The sequence below is a fragment of the Arachis stenosperma genome, chromosome 5 (assembly GCF_014773155.1).
Source record: "Arachis stenosperma cultivar V10309 chromosome 5, arast.V10309.gnm1.PFL2, whole genome shotgun sequence".
NCBI lineage: Eukaryota > Viridiplantae > Streptophyta > Magnoliopsida > Fabales > Fabaceae > Arachis > Arachis stenosperma.
In genome coordinates, this window is record NC_080381.1 from 112132490 (window position 1) to 112151695 (window position 19206).

The following is a 19206-nucleotide window of genomic DNA, read 5'->3' on the forward strand; positions in this document are numbered from 1 at the left end:
GGTTTTGATTGGGCGATATGTGATTTGTGCTGGATGATGGTGCTGATGTGGGTGGATTCTAAGCTTGTGGATTGCTTCACTTTGGATAACATGTTTTATCCAACCCCATACTTGCTTTTCTACCATACATGCCCTTCACCTTCTATGCAACATGGATTCATTTCAGGAATCTGATTTTGTATTTTTCTGCAGACTCATCAGAAGAAATAGCTACCACATAATTTTAGTTTTTATTTTTGCAGTTTTAAGTTGTTTTGGGCCACAATTTCATGTACAGAATTTCACATTATTGTGAAGTAAATTATTTCATCAATTCAAATTGGTGGACCCCTTAAAATGAAATCCACATAATTACATGTTGAATACCCAAAAAAAAAGGGGTCAAACAAGCATTTCTCTTTTTATTTGCAAACATTGAGGTTACTTTATAAAGCTCACTGGTTACTTAAGAAAATTCAAGAATTCAGACAATGGTGGAACTCAATTTTTAACCAAGTTTAAATAATAATCTAAATGGATATTAATACGAAATTTCAGCATGTCGTGTACGGCAACAAGTCTATAACATGCTGATTGAGTTTGCCATGATTTTAGTGAATAAGACAGATCTTGGTTTATACAAATATACATAAAAGAATTCGTAAGACTCTTCCATCATCTTCTCCACTTGTCAATTTCTTTGGTTGTTGCCCTGATAAGCTTCTTAGTATTAATCACAAGGTCATCCACAAGGGCAGTAATCTCATCCCTGTTAACAATAGCACACAAAAAATGTCACATATTACGTTCATACAAAGATGAATTTTGAACAAATAAAAAGATAAAGGTATACTAAAAAATTAAGCATAATTAAGCAATGTACTTACTCAGAAATAATATTTCCAGAACCACGGAAAGGATTTCCAACATTAGAATACCTCTTCTTCTCATCTTGGGCAATGCCCTTCCCTACACCATAGCCGAATCCTATACCAACCCCACATCCAGCACCGAATCCAAAACCTACTTGGAATCCTGGAATTCCAGGGCCGAAACCCACACCTGGAATCATTAGAGTACAATGCATAAGATTTTATGAACTCCGAACAGCGTAGAAAATGCGTTCTAATTTAGAAACATTGACTACATCTCTCTGCTACTATAAATCAAAGGATGATCTCATTACCAGCAGTGTTACTAAAAAAGGTCATGTGCCGAAAGCCAAAAGGCATGAGAAAGAGAAATCAAATGGCACGGTAGAAACAAGAATCTATGGAGTATGAAAACACATCTCATTTCAAAGCTATTTTAGACTTAAGATGTGTTTCAAACCAGTGCACATATGAAAAAACCTTGAGTTGGAAAAGTTAACAAAATATTAGTAGGAAAATCTAAAGCAGAGTAAGAATCTCAAATTCTCATCTGACTAAATATAAGTCATGAAATTCATTGTCATGTTTGTAAAAAGATATGATTTAAATCCTAAATGTAATCATTACAACCCCTAATTCCCCAAAACAACTCCAAAATTTGTTTAAACCCAAAACTCTCAGGAAATCTCACAAAAAAACTGAAGTAGGGGGATGAGTTGCACCGTCTTTAGCCCAAGAGGACCAAAATTGGATGAATGAAAAGCAAATGGGACTACAAAATAAAGTGACTTACTCACGTAAAGAAATCTTCATGTGAGAATGATAGCTAAGAAACATTAAATAATTTGACATGTTTCACTAAACTGCTTAACATGTTTACATCTTAGCTATCATCTTCACATCTTCATTCAAGTGAGTAGCCACCACAAAATCAAGTTGAGCAACTGAGATATAAGTGCAAGGTCCCATTTCAGGTGTTGATAGGATCCCTAAAAAACAAACAAAAACTATGATTTCCGTATGTTATTTCTTCCTTTGTTTGTTCTCTCAGTTCATCAGTATTTTGACTAAACAACAACAAAATATCAACAAAGATGCAAGCTTGAACCACCAATAATTCTCTTTTCCTGTGGAGAGCACATTACATTAGAGTTATTAAGTTCAATTCATCAATCATCAACCTTCAAGGTTCTTCCACTATAAAATACTCCATATATCCATCATAACAAACTTGGTTATCACGGAATACAAATACAAGGATCCTAACTTAGAATATATAACATGAACATGCATAGTGAGAATCAAGGAATATGAAATTAAGAATATCAGAATAAATCGAAGGGCAGAAAAATTAAAAAAGAGAACTTTGTAAGACCTAAATGTCAGAATTCGATACCTTATAGATTAACACACAGAGAGAGAGAGAGAGAGAGAGAGAGAGGTACCTCCGAGAAGGCCAAGACCGAAACCGAGGCCGCAGCCGGCGCCGAGGCCGAAGGCGGGACCAATCTTACCGAAATCGTTGGATTTGAGCTCTGGAAGCTTCCAGATTAAGCCCTTGTTATCTTCGTCTCCGTTGTTCATGATCGTGATTTTGCAGTTACAATTCTTGTGTGTGGAAAGTGAGAATGGAGAATGGAGAGTGCTAGTGTTTTACAAGTCTCTCTCTCTCTCTCTCTCTCTCTCTCTCTACCAAATTCTAATTTGTCAGTCAACTCTCTCTAGTTCTCTGAAAATAAATAATAATAATAATATCATCATGAATAATATAAATAATTTAGCAGCCATCATCTCTATTTAAATATGTTGGAGTATTTCTCAACAATGTTGTAAAAACCTAGTACTAAATCATTTTATATATAAAATATAAATTAAAAATAAAAATTAATTAACAGTTGTATATATATATTTAATTACATAAGATTATATCAATAAAAATATTATTAATAATACAAATAGTCATCTAAAATATTTTATATTTTCATCTATTAAAATTAAAAATAATACTACACATTTAAATGTTTTTGTTAATTAAATTTAATTAAATTAGTATAATATCAACAAAAATTAATTATAAATAATATTACTCTAAATTATTATTTAATTTAACTTTAATTATAAAAAAATTTTGAATGCATATCATCACTCTAAAACTAAATTCTATAGTTTCTTTGTCTGGTATCTAGTATGCATACTTTGACTTTTTCTTTTTATTTTGATATTAAACATTGACTATTTGCTAAGTATTTGTTCTTACTTCTTACATTAATTTTTTAATAATCTAAAAGAAGTTGATACCGACACTTATGTTGAATCGAGAGAGTAATAATTTTGCAATTTTTTAGGATCCGTTGTTAAAATATTAAATAATTTTTATATAGGGATAGCAATGGGTAGGGTATAATAAGGTTTGAAACTAACCATAATCTTACTCGCAGGTTGAGATTTTTATATAAACTTAACCCTACCTTACCCGCGGATTGAGAATATCCCAACCCTAACTCTACTCATTCTCAACTCGCAGGTACCCGACCCTATCCGCAGTAGGGGTGGCAAAGCGGGCCGGCCCATCCCAACCCGGCCTGCCTTGCCTTAGCCCGCCCCATCAATTAAGATAGGTTCAAAATGCTAGCCCGTCCCATTTTATGACGGATTGGCGGGTCGGCGGGTTAGCCCGCTTTACTCTTTTTTATTCTTTTTTAAAATAAAATTCATTAAAATTAACTAAAAATAATAATTAAAAAATTAAATACAAATAAAAAATAGTCAAATTATAATATAATTTTTTCACTATCTTTTTTTATTTATTTTTAACTTCAATAAAATTGTTCAAAATAATATTTGTCAATAGAACCATCTTTATTTTAAAAAATAAGTCATATAATTTGAACAAATATACGAAATTGTAAAATAAAATAAATAATTAATAACTAAAAGAAGAATAAAAGCAAAATCAAAAAAAAGTGTTTAAAAATTCTATAATTATTAATTTTATAATAGTAATTATTTTTTTATTTAATAAAAAAAGAAAAATAAAAAATTTCGGCCCGGCAGATCACCCTGCCCCGTCCCGCCAAAATCCGCTAATTTGGCAGTGCGGATTTGGCGGATTTTTTTAGTTTAGCGGGATTCAAATCCTAGTCCGACCTGCCTTTTTAGCGGGTTTGGCGGGTCGGCCGGACGGGTTCAACCCGTTTTGCCACCTTTAATCCGTGGGTTACAAAAAAGATGCAAAATTATTATATAACTTCATGATAATTTAAAATAGAACTAACTTTTATGTAAAAAAAATATTAAATTATCAATTAATAATTTTTTTTAGTGGCTAAGGATCTTTTACATTTAGTGAGAGGTCTTTGATTCAACATCTACTTAAAATATATTTTTATACAAATATATAATATATACATATATAGGGTGCGAGTTGGTCAGGTAGGATTGAGGCTCAACCCACATCCTACCCGACCCACACGAGAACCCAACCCGCACTCTACCCTACCACTGCAGATCGGGTTGATAACTCTACCCGATCGGGTGGGGTTGGGTTGAGTACCTGCGGATAGGGTACATGTTGCCACCCCTATTTTTATAAGAGTATTTTAATGTTAGTTGTAATTTTAATATTATTTTGAGTTTTTTAAAGGTTTAATTATTCTGCAAGTATTATAATTTTACCAAATTTTCAATTAGGTTCCTATATTTTTTTCTTTTCAATTGGGTCCCTAGACGTTAATTTTTTTTTTCAATTTTTTTCCTACAGTGACAAAATCGTTTGAGATAACAGAATATTTTCTTAAAAAATCGAATATTTTCATAATTTGGTTAAAATATCAAACTGAACCTACCTCTAATTTTTCAAAATTCCAAAACTATCCTTGACATTTTGTAGAGCCCTAGCCAGCGCTTGTTCTCTGAAGTCAGTGGCGTTTCTCCTCTGTTCGTTGGTGTCGTCGTCGTCCTTAGTGGCGTGAGCGCCCGTCGTCCTTGATGGTGTGAGCATTTATCGTCCTTGGTATGTGCTGCATTGCTCTGCGTTGTTAGTGGCAACTCCATAACACAGACGTCATTATTGAAGTCTTTGTTGCCTCCACAGCTTTGGAGGAAACTCTTCAATTTCTCTTAAATTGAATTCAGTGAGTTGAAGAATTCAAGAAAGAAAGAAAAACAAAATCGAAAATGGACAATCAAAAGCAGAAAAGAATGTAAGTTAGTTTACTTGTCAGATTATCATTGTACTTCCAAGACATTTCTGTGAATTTTTTTCATCAATTATAAACTTGATATGTAAAAAAATTTTCTTTTATTAAAAGTTTGTTATAAAATAGCATAACATATCATGAGGCATAGTGTTAAGCAGGGACGGTTCTACATACATTGTTACGGGGGCAAGCGCCCCTACTACAATTTGAGATTTTTTTGAGTAGTATATGATAATAATATTTATTTGCCCCATTAGATTATTAAATTTGACCCCACAATAAATTTTTACTCAACTTTTGGTACTTAATCGTCAATTTAAAAATTTTATATTAGAAATTCGTTAAAACTTAGAATGATCAATTCTCAAATTTAAACGAAATTAGTGTTCTTTTTTAAAAATCAACTCAAAAGAATATTATTTATCTTCTTTTCAAATTAGCTTTAATTTTTGCATAGCAACTGTATTAATTGAAAGAATTTTTTTAACTATAAATATAAAGGTGAATGCTATGGTGCCTATAATATAGTGCCTATTTACTAAAAAAGGTTAAAAATTATTATTTTATTTAAAAGATATAAAAATAAATAATTTTTAAAAACTCAAAACTTACTACAAAAAGTAAGTTAGGCAACATTTAGGCAAAAACTCATAGGCACCATAGAATTGGCCAAATATAAATAAGAGTCAACTTCTAACTGTGTTAGGAAGTGAATTTTTAAATAATTATTTATTAATATATAAAGAGAGAAATTTTGATGGTAGTTAACAAAAAAATTATTTAATTTTTTAAAATATAAAACCTAAAATAATAGAAATTTAAATTATATATTATTATTTAAATTACTATTTTAGTATTGTAATTTATATATTAGATATTTTGAAAGCTAATCATATTTTACAATAATAAAATATAATCATAACAATAATTATGTTATATGTACATAAAAAATAATTATTTGTATAAAATATATATTAAAATATAAAATACACATTAAAAATAAGTTAAACAATACATATATTTATACACATATATATAATAATTAATAAATAATTTAATATTTAATTTTTTATATACATATATTATTTTTATTATAAAAATAATTATGATGTTATATAAATTTTGCCCCCACTACCAAAATTTTTTGGATCCGTCACTGGTGTTAAGTCAGGAATGTGCAAAAAAAATTTTGGACTGTTGTCTTATATGTATTGTCTTTCAATCCAGACTAGTTACATGTACAGTGATTGTTTTCAACAATAGAGGTGTATATAAAAGTGGCCAAAAAATCTCCCAAAGAAATGAATAGACCTCACAAACATGATCCTACTCCAACTTTCTTTGTTATAAAAGCAGGCTACTATGCTTTGATTGAAGCTTTTGGTGGAAAGAGTTATTTTGTTGGGACATCTAATGAACTCAAGTCTAATCTTTCTCAGTTTAGAAACTAACCGTTATCAATGTTATTGTTAATCTCTATGCTGGTTTAGAGAGTGGGAGACTACAACACAAAAGAACTAATTTCCAGATTATAAACCTTTTTTAGAAGGTAAATGGTACGGTGTCTATTAAATTGTGTCTAACTCACCAAAAAAACAAATAAATAATATTTAATAAATTTTAAATATTTTATTTTTACTTTAAATGTTTTATTGTTTAATTTTAAAAACAAATTAGACAACTTAGATACTACAATAAAAGACACTATAAAATTTATCTTTTTAAACTAATATATAAATATTTGTGAAATTATATGTTTAAATAGTAATTTAAAATTAAAAATAAAATTTGTCTTTTTAATGTCTAGTGTTAATTTATATAGAATTTTATATTATTTTTAATTATTTTATCAATATAATTATACAAGTGATAAAATTTTATTAATTTTTTTATTAAGATGATATTATATTTTATTAATGAGCTATAATTCAAATGACATAAATTTTTTATCCTTATTTAAAAATTTTGGATTCGAATATCATTCTTAATTTAAAAAAAAAGATAATGCTATATTTTTAAAATAATATTGATTCAATTTTAATACAAATTTTAATTATAGATAAACTCTAAAAATATTCTATTAAAAATACTCTAATTTGATATTCGCATTTTTTATATGCAATAAATGACAAAGTTTAGTTCACATCCAATTAGTCTTTAGTCTAACATAGAAACCCAAAAAAAATATTTTGCTCATAAAAAATTGTTATAAAATCACTACTAACTACTAAGAACTTAAGAGTTGCCATGGAATCTCAACTTCCACAACAGAAACGGTTGTCATAAACCCAAGCTGAGGCCATAAAATATCTTGTCACCACTTGAATGCAACTCTACCAAGTATCATCAACCCCTGTAATGTAATGCTTTCTTTCTATCTCAATCCACTATTCTCTATTCTGTTACCATTTTCATGCTCTGTGAGGTGGTGAGTTGCGGGTGCCTCCTATTTACATAAACATGGGGATTCCATTAGTTTCTTCTGCACTATGCCACTCCTCTTCTAACGGTGAGTTAATTTACCTTTTTAGTTTTCATTTTTCTTACTCAACTTCCTTGAATACCATCTATTTATCTAACCAATACAACGCCTACCCAAGAATAATTTCCATTTTTTCCGAATGTTTTTTCCTGTGAAAACCACTCTTTCCTGTCCTCAGACTTTGAAGCAATTGCAGAAGTTTTGATTTTGGAAAATGGGTGGATTTCCTCTCCCCAATATGATGTAAATTTCTTGCTGCCCACCACGTGTTCGATAAAATGTGCACATGACCGAAAAAGTTGCAATATTTTCCTATGCACTCCTGACTCCTCCTTAAAGTCAGAGATTAGTCAAATAATTATGGAATTCTTAAACTCTAAGCTAACAATATTAAGCATAACCTCAGGATGAAGAGTCTTGCTCTGTGTTCATTACTTTCTAATCATTTGGTCCATGTCCATGTTGCTTGTTCTGATGTAGTTTGTTACTTGCAGGTGTTTTCACTAGCAGGGAGTTTATCAGGACTGAGCTATCAGCTTCAAATTCGTATTCTCTTGGTCTCAAGGTGTTACTTATAGTTTTTAACTGAGATATTTATGACATCTAGATTTCATTGCACTGCCTGGTTTAATTGAAATTTGGTGCATGTGCTAAGGGAATGTAATGGCTAACAAAATTAAATTGCCATGTAAGGTTGTTGACCTATAGACAACTATAATAGTGGCTATCAATTTTGACATGACTTAATTTTCTGATATGTGTGACTGAGAGAGGACCTCAAAGAAGTCTTTCGTAGTAGCCTCATCACAATATCATGATTGCATCTTCACTTCAGTTGCTTATACAGAGATAGCACCTAGTACATTTTTGGTGAATTAATTGGGGCCGTGACAGTGCCTTATAGTAGTATTAATTGTTCACTTATGAAACCTGGAAACAAGTCATGTTAAACACACTTAGAGAAAGACTGATATATCTCAATTTTATGGTTTTGGTCCTGGATAGAGTTTACTGTGGCCGTTTGCCCACAAATTAACCACAGAAATTGCTGGAAGAATTTGTTAGGCTTTTCCCCTTAAATATGATATGTTCCTTTAGTTTATCTTCTGTAACAGCCTCGTTAGAACTTACACTTTAGCTTCTTCTTTATTGCAGTTTAAGTATCAACAATTTCACACGGGTGGATCAACAATGTGTAGGACACTATGTTGTTCCCGTAGAAAGCCCAGAGGCGAAGAACGTGTGTGGCGACGAAAAACAACACCCCAGAATGTGGATTTCCCACCAAGACTTCCTAAGAAAAAGAAAAAACCATTCCCTATTCCCTTTAAGGAGATCAGGCAAGCTGCTAAGGAGGACAAAAAACTTGCATTGATGGGAATTGAGAAGCCTCTTGAGCCTCCAAAGAATGGATTGCTTGTTCCAGATCTAGTTCCTGTTGCCTACGAAGTATTTGATGCTTGGAAGCTTTTGATCAAAGGCCTTGCACAGCTATTGCATGTCATTCCTGTACATGGCTGTAGGTAGATTATATTGTTCTCCTTTTTTTTTTATGGAATGTCCTCATTGATTTCTTTTCGTTTTTGTTTGTTGTAATATGCTTTTCGATTCATGCAGCGAATGCTCAGAAGTTCATGTAGGTCAGACTGGTCACCTCATTCAGGATTGTCAAGGTCCTACGAGTTCAAAGCGGCGCGGCTCCCATGCTTGGGTCAAGGGATCTGTCAATGATATACTTGTCCCAATTGAGTCCTATCATCTATTTGACCCCTTTGGTAGGCGCATTAAGCATCACACACGGTTTGATTACGACCGGATCCCTGCTGTTGTTGAGTTATGCATTCAAGCTGGTGTTGATATCCCAGAGTATCCTTCACGGCGACGGACCAACCCTGTACGGATGTTAGGGAAGAAAATACTCGACAGAGGTGGATATTTAGAGGAACCTAGACCATGGAGCTCTGCAGAGTCCTCTTCTCTACTTGAATTTGATACTTACAGAGCTTCTGAGCGATTTCCATGCCCCCCGTTGTCAGACATACCTGAAATTTCACAAGAAACAATGGATGCATATCAAACAGTTAGAAAGGGTGTCAGGAAGTTGATGAGGAAATACACTGTGAAAGCGTGTGGTTATTGTTCAGAGGTTCATGTCGGACCGTGGGGTCACAATGCCAAGCTTTGTGGATCATTTAAGCACCAATGGAGGGATGGAAAGCATGGTTGGCAGGATGCAACTGTGGATGAAGTCTTTCCTCCCAATTATGTGTGGCATGCCAGAGACCCTGGTGGACCTCCCATGAGGAATCAACTGAAGAGATTTTATGGCAAGGCTCCGGCCGTGGTCGAAGTTTGCATGCAAGCCGGAGCTCACTCCCCGGACGAGTACAAGCCCATGATGAGACTTGACATTGTAATCCCAGACAATGAGGAAGCAAACCTGATTGTATGATTAGATTTGAGTAAATGCAGGGCTCTTATACATGCATAATCATGATTCATCAGAAATCAGAAAATGCTTGATCCATTCAGTAGAAGCTAGCTGCCTCTGTGCATCCAATTTTAGTATGTATATATAATATATAATATATAAAGTAGGTTAAATAAGAATAAACTAAATTTTGGGGATTGGAGCTTTTGATTGTATTCTTTGTAGTAATCTATTTATTTCTGGAATCACAGTAGTCAGTAGATAAGTTTCATCCTTCAGAATCTATTTAAGGTACGATGTGAACAAACTACATATAAACAAAAAACTCATAATTATAATTAAATTATTGATTTTATATTTTTATTTACATTAAGATCAAGGGAATATATGTTTAAATCAAATTCATTAATTTAATATTCAAAAGAATAATTTCATTTCGTTTAGATAATGTGTGTAAAAAAAATGTATAACAAAAAACATGATTGTAGTTGTTTGGTTTTTGCGTATGAATTTGGATCAGTTGATCGGTTTTCATCAACCTGACCAATCCGATCGAGAATGACTTTACACTTTAATAATTATATTAATATTAAGAATTTAATTTTCATACAATAACGAGTTCTGTATAGTCTAGTATTAATATGTTTAAATTTAAAATAAATTAAAGCAATTCTAAGTTCTACTTATAACCCTGGAATTTTGGTGCATTTATGATGCTGTGGGTCCTTCTACTTATTTACAAATTCATAAAGTGCTTATTGACTACGTAAGATTCTTTGTCCTTTTTATCTAACCTCAGCAACAAATCAATTAATATAAAAAGCAAAATATTATTCCTCTCAAAATCCTTGCGTGGACGCATTCAATGTGTCTGTTTTAGACTTTTCGAAGAAACCCAGAAGCAGAAAGAAAAAAAGACAGCAATTTAAGAATATAGCTATGACTACCTCAAAGGGAAGTTGGTCTTTAAAAGTTGTTGTTCCTTCAATTATTGTTCCTCTGCTTTTATCTCTCTTGTTTCTGAAGCTTATGCCAAAGGAAACTGCCATGAAATCCTATGAGATATTTGGGGTTAAGATCGAGAAGAATCCACCTCAGTCCAAACTCACTGAGCTTGGAGTCACAACTTGGAAGACGTAACTATCTTTCTACCCTCTCTTTACAAATTATGATCATCTTCTTAATTTTTTTTTTTTTTTAAAGTTTCAAGCTTTGTTATGTAACACATTTTGGGTCTTGATCATTTTTCTGTTTCACTCTACTGTTCTATAAAAGTAGCTGCGGAGTAGTAATAACATAATTTTGCCTTATTTTTGCTTATGGGCATGTTTCTGCTGAAAAGTTTGAAGCTTTTTGTATTACAAATTTTGGGTCTTGATCAAATTTTGTGCTACAGTATCCTGTTTCAGAAGTTGTTTTGAAGTGGTAGTAACATTTTCTGATTTTCAGCATGTGTTGAAAGCAATCATTGTGGTTTTCCTGTGTTTCTTAGGAACAGAAGAAACACCTTTATTGGGTAAATTGTTATGACTTCCTTTCTTGTTAGGTGATATTACACAGATTCTATAAAATAAGAGTATTGTGTGCATCTAAGTTAAACCTTAGGGGAGCTTACAGTATACTTTTACAAAATGATGAGTATCATATCATTTGATTTCAGAGGAAGTGTATGCATTTTACCCCTATTTTGTTTTGGCGAATGCTAATGCACTTCGGAGAAAGTACTCAAGGGAGCTCTCCCTGAAAATTAACTTGCTATTAAAAGTGTAAAACACCCTAAATCCTAAATCATAACTCATAAGCTAAATTCTAAATTATAAATTCTAATTAGTATAATAAATGAAGAGTTAAGATTTGTTTAATTAACAATATGTATAGGACTCGTTACTAAGTAAGGAGTGTTTGAGGTTGAGCCTTTTATTTCATCAGTGGTATGATTGATACCATCAGCAGGCAGAAGTTGAGATTGAAGTTTAGGAATATGTCATTTAAAATTGCCTAATACTGCTAAAAATTTTGCAGAAATCCATGTCAAGATGAAACTTCCCTTGCTCTTGATTTATGATAAATATTTGTTCCATTTGTTTTTTCAATCCAAATATTCAACAGATGGGAAGGTGGTCCAATGAAAATTCCATGGTCATTTGAAACTGAAGAGACCATGTACCTGCTGAAGGGAAAAGTGAAGGTTATTATTGAAGGTTCTGGTGGTTCTTTTGAAATTGGAGGTGGTGATTTAGTTGTCTTCCCAAAAGGAATGAACATTACTTGGGAAGTGATTGAAGCTGTTAAGAAGCACTACTGCTTGAAAAATTAATGCTCTTAACTTCATGTAATCCTGCTTCAGTTTTATGACCTAATTAGTAATTAGTATGAACTTTGATGCAGTAATAATGTTCACCTGAGACTGCAGTTCTGTTAGATTTTACCTTTTGACAAGGAACTTATTACTTATCTCTAATTTTTATGTTAGGTTTTACATATTTTTAGTTGGTTTCTTGGAATTATAGGTAAATCACATCTTCTATAAAAACTACTTAATATCATGCCTTCAAGGGTGTCTATATCAAATTCCATCAAAATGAAAAATATAAGAATATGTAAAGTAGAGACCATGCTTGTTTGATGCAATAAATGATGTCAATTGGATAAGATGAGTATCATGTAAAAGTTAACAGATTGTATTTTGGTACAATTTATAGTACAATTGGATAACTCATGGACTATACAAACATCTTGCATCCCATTTTTGGTTATCATCAAAATCCATTCAAATAGACTTGTCACAAGACATCAAGTTAGCATGAGAATAAAACATTAGCTGAATTATTTTTGAAACTTGTTCCCATATACATAAAAAAGAAGGGAATGGCTTCAACAACAAAAGGGAAAAAAAGGAAAAATGATATGACATAAAGAACCAGAATCAATAGAGCCTTTCAGTCATCCTTTGATCTCTGTTGACACCAGCAAGAGAGAAAATGTCTTCAATCACAACATTCACACTCCCTCATAAACCAATTGAGACTTTGTATAATGTGCTGCCTAAATTAGCAATGCTACACTACACCTTTCTTTTCCCTTTTTTTTTTCCTTCCTATCAAGTGAACTTAAACCAGTAGCTATGCTGTTATACAAGGGGATAATTACAGCAAATTTTCAAATGTGATCTTTACAAAATAGCAATGGTAAATTATACACTATATATTTATGGTTAACTATAATATTACAAGCTCATGGCCCTTGATGAAAGCTCTGAATCTCCATCTTGTGAGTCTGATTCAGCTAAGTTAACATTTTCCTGAAAAATATCAGACAAATTGGATTAAAGCTTCCTACTATAATATAATTGTGTCCGAAAATAACTGTAGAATATTCAACATTATATGCATCTGAGAAAATAGAATGGTGATTTTGAAGTATCTTTGCTTCTTAAGAAAAGTTCATACCTGTGAATCCTTCGTCTTAGCGAGGTATTTCTCCAAAGCATTGTCTCCACGAAGAATTTTTCCTCCACATCCAGGGGTGTTTATTGATCCTACTGACTCTTCATCAACAACTACTGCATCGATTCGTTCATCTCCGGTCTTAAGTTCTGGAACCTGTTCCATGCAAGTATTGAATGAATTAGTCGAAAAACCATAGAGGTGGTGATAGGTTTATATACTTGAAGATACTTAGATATCCAAACACAAACAGACTGATTCGTACCTCAAACATTGTGTCGGTTAAAATACTTTCGAGTAGAGCTCTTAAACCTCTGGCACCGGTATTTTTGGCCATTGCTTTCTGTGCAATCAGTCTGAGAGCTTTATCTGTGAAGTGTAGCTTTACCTGAAGTGTAGGAGTGAAGTTAGAAACAAACCGACCTCTCTTAGTGTGCATATCTTAACTACTCACTTCCATTCATAATTGAATGCATGAATAGAGAATAGACACAGACAAAACAGGTCCATTTGTTAGAGAGATGCTTACATCATTCATGCTGAATAATTTCTTGTACTGCTTTCCAAGAGCATTCTTTGGTTCTGATAGGACCTGTAAATGCAAAATAACTTATATATATAAGTAAAGGTATAATTCTTTCCTCAAGCAGGCTTGCGAATTTTCAGTTACAATTAAGCATTCCACATGACAGGAAGTCTAAACTCAACTAATTAAGCTTATGCATCATGCTTTAAACAGCATATAGAATTTTGTTATAAAGAATAAATTTCATGATAGTACTCTCGAAATGAAGGCTTATTATTGGCTTCAGGAGGCTGAAAATGCCAAAAGGGTTCTAACTTGGAGCACTAAAGTGAGTGAAATCAGAAAAGACTATGATCAAAGACAACATAAACAATGAATGAATACCAGCATAAGTTGCTCTTCAGTTAAAGCTGTCAAGCTCACTAAGATGGGAAATCGTCCAATAAACTCTGGTATGAGACCATATGCAATAAGATCGGAACTCTCCACCTGAAAATTATTAAAATCAACTTATAGAATAATTTTGAAAGTTGTTGGCTATGAAAATTTCATTATTGATTGCTCAAGTGTCTTATCTATTGACATGCTCTTCTGGAAAATAATGTGTGTAGTTTACATTCAGTAATAAGACTCGATTCTCACCGACTCAAGTAAAGATGATGTTAGTACAGCATCAATTATTCCACCAGCTCTCATGTTGGCACGAACTGGGGCTCCGAAACCAATAGAAGAATCTTGCCGTCTGGTTTATTCGTTAAATAATGAAGTTAATTAATAATCTGGAAGAAATCAATATGTATGCAAAGCATCTCCGATCTGTGAGCAGATATTTTTGTAATACAATGGTACAAAGGATTTTACCTCTCTGAAATTGTCTTTTCAAGATCAATAAATGCTCCGCCACAAATGAAAAGAATATTCTTTGTGTCCATCTGCATATTCACCAAAGAATGAATGAAAGTTAATTTAAATGGGAAGGAATGATAAGGTGTTATTATTTCCAAAACAACATACCTGTATGTTATCACCCCGCGGATGCTTCCTAGCCCCTTTCTCAGGAACATTTACTATCTAGACAATAAGAAATCATTCCAAGTTTAGGATTAAGGTCAAGATATAAGGCTTGCTAATAACAGCAGGACCGTGCATAGTGAACAACGAGTACATTTAGCGAAACTCAGTAGAAAGCCGAAAAAAACTCATTTACTTACAGTTCCTTCAAGCATTTTTAATAATGCCTGCTGAACACCCTCGCCAGAAACATCCCGGCTGATATTTAAGCTCTCAGCCTGTAACATATATCAGAACATTTAACATCTATAGGATCAGAAATAACAAACACGGGAAACTAATTTGCCAATAACCTTCTTAGTTATCTTGTCAACTTCATCAATGTAAATTATCCCTTGTTGAGCTGCTGCAACATTGAAGTCTGCTGCCTACATGGAAAATGTAACCACTTCAACGATGAGGAGACGTGTACAACTAGAAACATTATGTCTGAAAATATCTAAAACAAAGAAAGAAGATGGCACAATACAACGAGCTTCCACTATTGTAGGGGTGTGAAATGTATGAAACAATTACTATGATTGGAACCCCACATCTTATATGTCAAGGAAAATTAAAATCTCTTTAGTGATATACTGCCAGAAAGAATGCAAACCCCTAAGAGGATCGATATGTATGATCCAGAGTAGAGAATCTATATATACACATATTGAATCCTCATTTCAAACTTCAAATCAATGAACATCTTTTATGTGGACAAGAAACTTTTCTGCAGAACAATGCACATACCGCAAGTAGTTTGTACAGTATTGATTCGACATCTTCTCCAACATAACCAGCCTGCAATTAGAATTTTTCCTATTGTTAGGTCAAAAACAATGAGGTTCTGTCTTAGTGAAAATTGATTGCATCAAGCCCAGCATACCAAATACGTCTATATCATTCCCACAAGTGAAAGGCACATTTGAATGCTTAGTTTGCCAAATTCTAACATGACCTAATCAATGAGTGCATACTTGCCTGTGTTAAGGTTGTTGCATCAGCAATGACAAACGGAACATTCACAAATCTAGCTAGTGTTTTCGCGAGTAGCGTCTTCCCTAATTGATGAAAGTTCGTTAGCATAGCATGGTAGATATGTTCTAATTTCATATATCAAAATGAAAAAAAAGGCAGCAATGTAGATGACAATAATTATCATTTTACAATTAAATGGGGGAGGGGGGAAGTGGTTTACCTGATCCTGTTGGACCCATGAGAAGAACATTACTCTTTTCTAGCTCAACATTATCGTCATCATCTAACCCCTCTGAAACTCCAGGATCTGCCCCTGACCTAGTGTTGAAATTCACCAATTCATTCAACCATGGCAAAGAGATAATGAAAAAGACTATACTATGAGATTTTCGGTTTGGAAATTCCAAATATGTTTATGATTCTTTCCTTTCCAAATTCAAAATATGAAAATGAAAAAGGACATTGCAAGAACTAACCCTTTCTGCAAAGTGGAGTGGTATATTCTTTTATAGTGGTTATAAACAGCTACAGAAAGCACCTTCATCAGAAACATAAACCACTAATGAGGCCACAGTCAAAAGCCAAAAGTTAAAATAGTACATTTACATCAACTAACACACTAGGCCCTTCTTTTCATGGGATCAAAACTAAGAAAATGATGAAGACATTACTGACATATTTATATGCAAAAAAGTTTTCTTTCTATTCATTCTGCTTAGCCAATGATTCAAAAAGGGAGCAAATACACACCATTGCTAATTACTATGCCAAAAATCAAATATATCTCTAAAAACAAAACTGGATTAAAATCAGAAACTAATGTTAATTGAGGATACCTTCTTAGCTCTCTCTTGTCCAATTACAAACTTGTCAAGTCCCTTACAAATCTCCTTTGGGGATGGCAAATCCTTACCCAAATTAGACCCTCCCCAAGAAGTCTTTTCTTCATTTCCGCCACCTCCACCTCTACCGCCAGAGCCACCTTCCCGGGACCCCGGAGCACGGATATTCATCCCATGCATGAAAGGCGGCCCTGGAGGATTATGAACAGCCAAACCATTCACATTGTTACCACCTGGTGGTGGAGGCCATACCTCAGGTGGCTCCCCACTATTACCACCACCACCACCACCATTGTAGGACCTTAAAGTGTCCCACAATGAAGCCTCAAGCCAGCTACCACCACCGCCATTCTTAGAACCATAATCTTCACCATCACCACCACCATGACCACTACTATTTCCACCACCCTCTTTACCACCACCACCATTCTTCCCATGTGTGATCCTCCTAGAAGATTGAGATTTGCCACAGCCATTGCCATTGCCATTGCTGCCACTATTAGTTACCCTCCCAATCTCCACAAAGGTACCTTGCAATGGTGAAGTGCTGAAAGGTTTAAAGTAATAAGCGGTTTTGCAAGTTGGACACAGATTCACCGCTTGGTAACCAGCACTACCACCTTCTCCACCACCATTCACAGGAACATGTAGCGCCAAACTCGAACCAGAACCTGAATCAGAATCAGAAGCTGATGTGGTCGGAAAATGGCGATTGGAGAATACGAGGTTCATGTCCTTGCTGCAACGCGGGCAGTTTGCCTCTGCCCGAATCTTCCGGATCGGGTTGTCATCGGATCCACCCCGGTCCCATTTGTACCGCTCCTGAACCCCGACGAGTGCCTCCCGCCGGCGATGATGTCCGACCCCGCCAGTGATGTGGATATGGTGATTCAGATGGGTCGAGATTGGGCGCACACGGTTGAACCGGTAATTCAAACCGGTTCGGTACCGAATTCGGGTCATATTAACCGGAGAATCGACCAAATGGGTGTCGGAGAGTGACGCCACTTCCTTCACCTTCTTCCATCTCGAGAAGATTCGTGACATGGATGTTGAATTTTGATTGATTGAAACACCAAAAAAATTTAAAAAAAAATAAAAATAGTAACTTTGGGATTATACTAACAAAACAATCACAGAATTGAAGTTCGTAGAGTAATGTTTTCGATGGAATTGCATTTGTTTCAAGGACCCAATTGAGAAAAGATTGCAGCTTTGGATCTATGCATCTGAATTATATAGTGGGTATGAATTTGAGTTGTTGAAGAGAGAGAGAGAGAATGAAGGGAGAGGATTGAGCAATAAGATAGAGTTGAGGAGTGTTTCTCGGTGAAGCGAAAGAAACGGTGTGTGAAAAATGAAAGAGAGAGAAAGAGAGAGAAAGAGATAGATACAACGATAGATATAACGCACACACACATAACATACACTTGTCTTTTTCTCAGTTGTTGAGGGTAAGTGGGTGATGCTTATTTTTTATGTGATCTGAATTCTGAAGCAGTTAAAAAGAAAAAGGAAAAAACTGAAACCGGTTACTTGCTTCTCATCTGTGAATCTGTGTGTGGTATGTTACTTTTTATTTTTATTTTTTTGCTAATTTTTGACAACTTTGACCATATCCTATTTTTGTTCCTTGTAAGTCACACATTGCTTCCTTTTCTGTGCTTATTTCTTTTACTATCATAGATAGATTAGAGGAACTTGCCATTTTACAGCCATAACCGCTTTCTTTTTTTGCTTTTGAGAAAGTAAAGGGAGTTAATATAATATTTATAGGATATGTATAATAGAAATTTAAAAAGTATTGGAGATATAATTATTGGTGTTACTCTTTTTTATCGGTTAAAACTTTTAAAATGAGTAATATTATAACATATATTTAAGTTTTAGATTCAAAAGATCACGAGTTCGATTTTTGATAAATCCCAAAATCAATTAAATTTTTGAAATGAATAGATTCATAACTTGAGATATTTATTATTTCTAGTAAAGGTCCAACACGATTATGTGAATTTAATTTTATTTATTTAAATAAATAATTAATTTTTTCAATATTTTTTACTCAATTTACGACAAATTTGTTTAATATTTTTATTAACTTAAGTATCGAAACTTTTTGGAAATATTCCCACGAAATATATAGTATTAGTGTATTAATAAGAATTAATATTTGTTACGTTGGGTAATCGGAGGTAATGGGCTGGACTCGTTAGATTGGCCCAATCGTTTGTGGAGAGAAGCCTTCGAAGAGGGTCGCGCTTCTGGGCTTCCGTCCGACTTGTGAGTTTGAGCGAAGGGGGGTGGTACCTGCAAAGACACTCCGATGCCAAAGTCAGCAAGGGTGTAAGCAGGTCTAGAGAGTATTGGGACTTAGAGATACCTGAAGGATGTCAGTGTATTT

At 33.7% G+C, this 19206-nt stretch overlaps 4 protein-coding genes across 4 annotated transcripts; 2 read left to right on the top strand and 2 right to left on the bottom strand.

Annotated features, from left to right (window-relative positions):
• Positions 1–462: 462 nt before the first annotated feature.
• LOC130980151 (uncharacterized) lies at positions 463–2591 on the bottom strand. Its single transcript, XM_057903796.1, has 3 exons — positions 2297–2591; positions 867–1041; positions 463–748 (listed from the first exon to the last, which is right to left on the bottom strand). Exons 1-3 carry the CDS (start codon positions 2433–2435, stop codon positions 655–657), a joined length of 408 nt encoding a protein of 135 aa, XP_057759779.1. The 5' UTR covers positions 2436–2591; the 3' UTR covers positions 463–654.
• A 4669-nt stretch (positions 2592–7260) lies between these two features.
• Positions 7261–10208, top strand: LOC130979927 (APO protein 1, chloroplastic-like). Its single transcript, XM_057903484.1, has 4 exons — positions 7261–7559; positions 8027–8097; positions 8688–9055; positions 9150–10208. The coding sequence occupies exons 1-4, from the start codon at positions 7511–7513 to the stop codon at positions 9982–9984; spliced, it is 1323 nt and encodes a 440-aa protein (XP_057759467.1). The 5' UTR covers positions 7261–7510; the 3' UTR covers positions 9985–10208.
• Positions 10209–10803: 595 nt separating this feature from the next.
• On the top strand, positions 10804–12421 carry LOC130980268 (uncharacterized). Its single transcript, XM_057903947.1, has 2 exons — positions 10804–11099; positions 12073–12421. Exons 1-2 carry the CDS (start codon positions 10903–10905, stop codon positions 12278–12280), a joined length of 405 nt encoding a protein of 134 aa, XP_057759930.1. The 5' UTR covers positions 10804–10902; the 3' UTR covers positions 12281–12421.
• A 20-nt stretch (positions 12422–12441) lies between these two features.
• On the bottom strand, positions 12442–18167 carry LOC130980267 (CLP protease regulatory subunit CLPX1, mitochondrial-like). Its single transcript, XM_057903946.1, has 15 exons — positions 16800–18167; positions 16440–16501; positions 16184–16281; positions 15967–16046; positions 15736–15786; positions 15300–15374; positions 15147–15224; positions 14950–15006; positions 14797–14867; positions 14578–14677; positions 14320–14424; positions 13939–14001; positions 13675–13797; positions 13413–13565; positions 12442–13264 (listed from the first exon to the last, which is right to left on the bottom strand). Exons 1-15 carry the CDS (start codon positions 17850–17852, stop codon positions 13190–13192), a joined length of 2244 nt encoding a protein of 747 aa, XP_057759929.1. The 5' UTR covers positions 17853–18167; the 3' UTR covers positions 12442–13189.
• Between the last annotated feature and the right edge of the window lie 1039 nt (positions 18168–19206).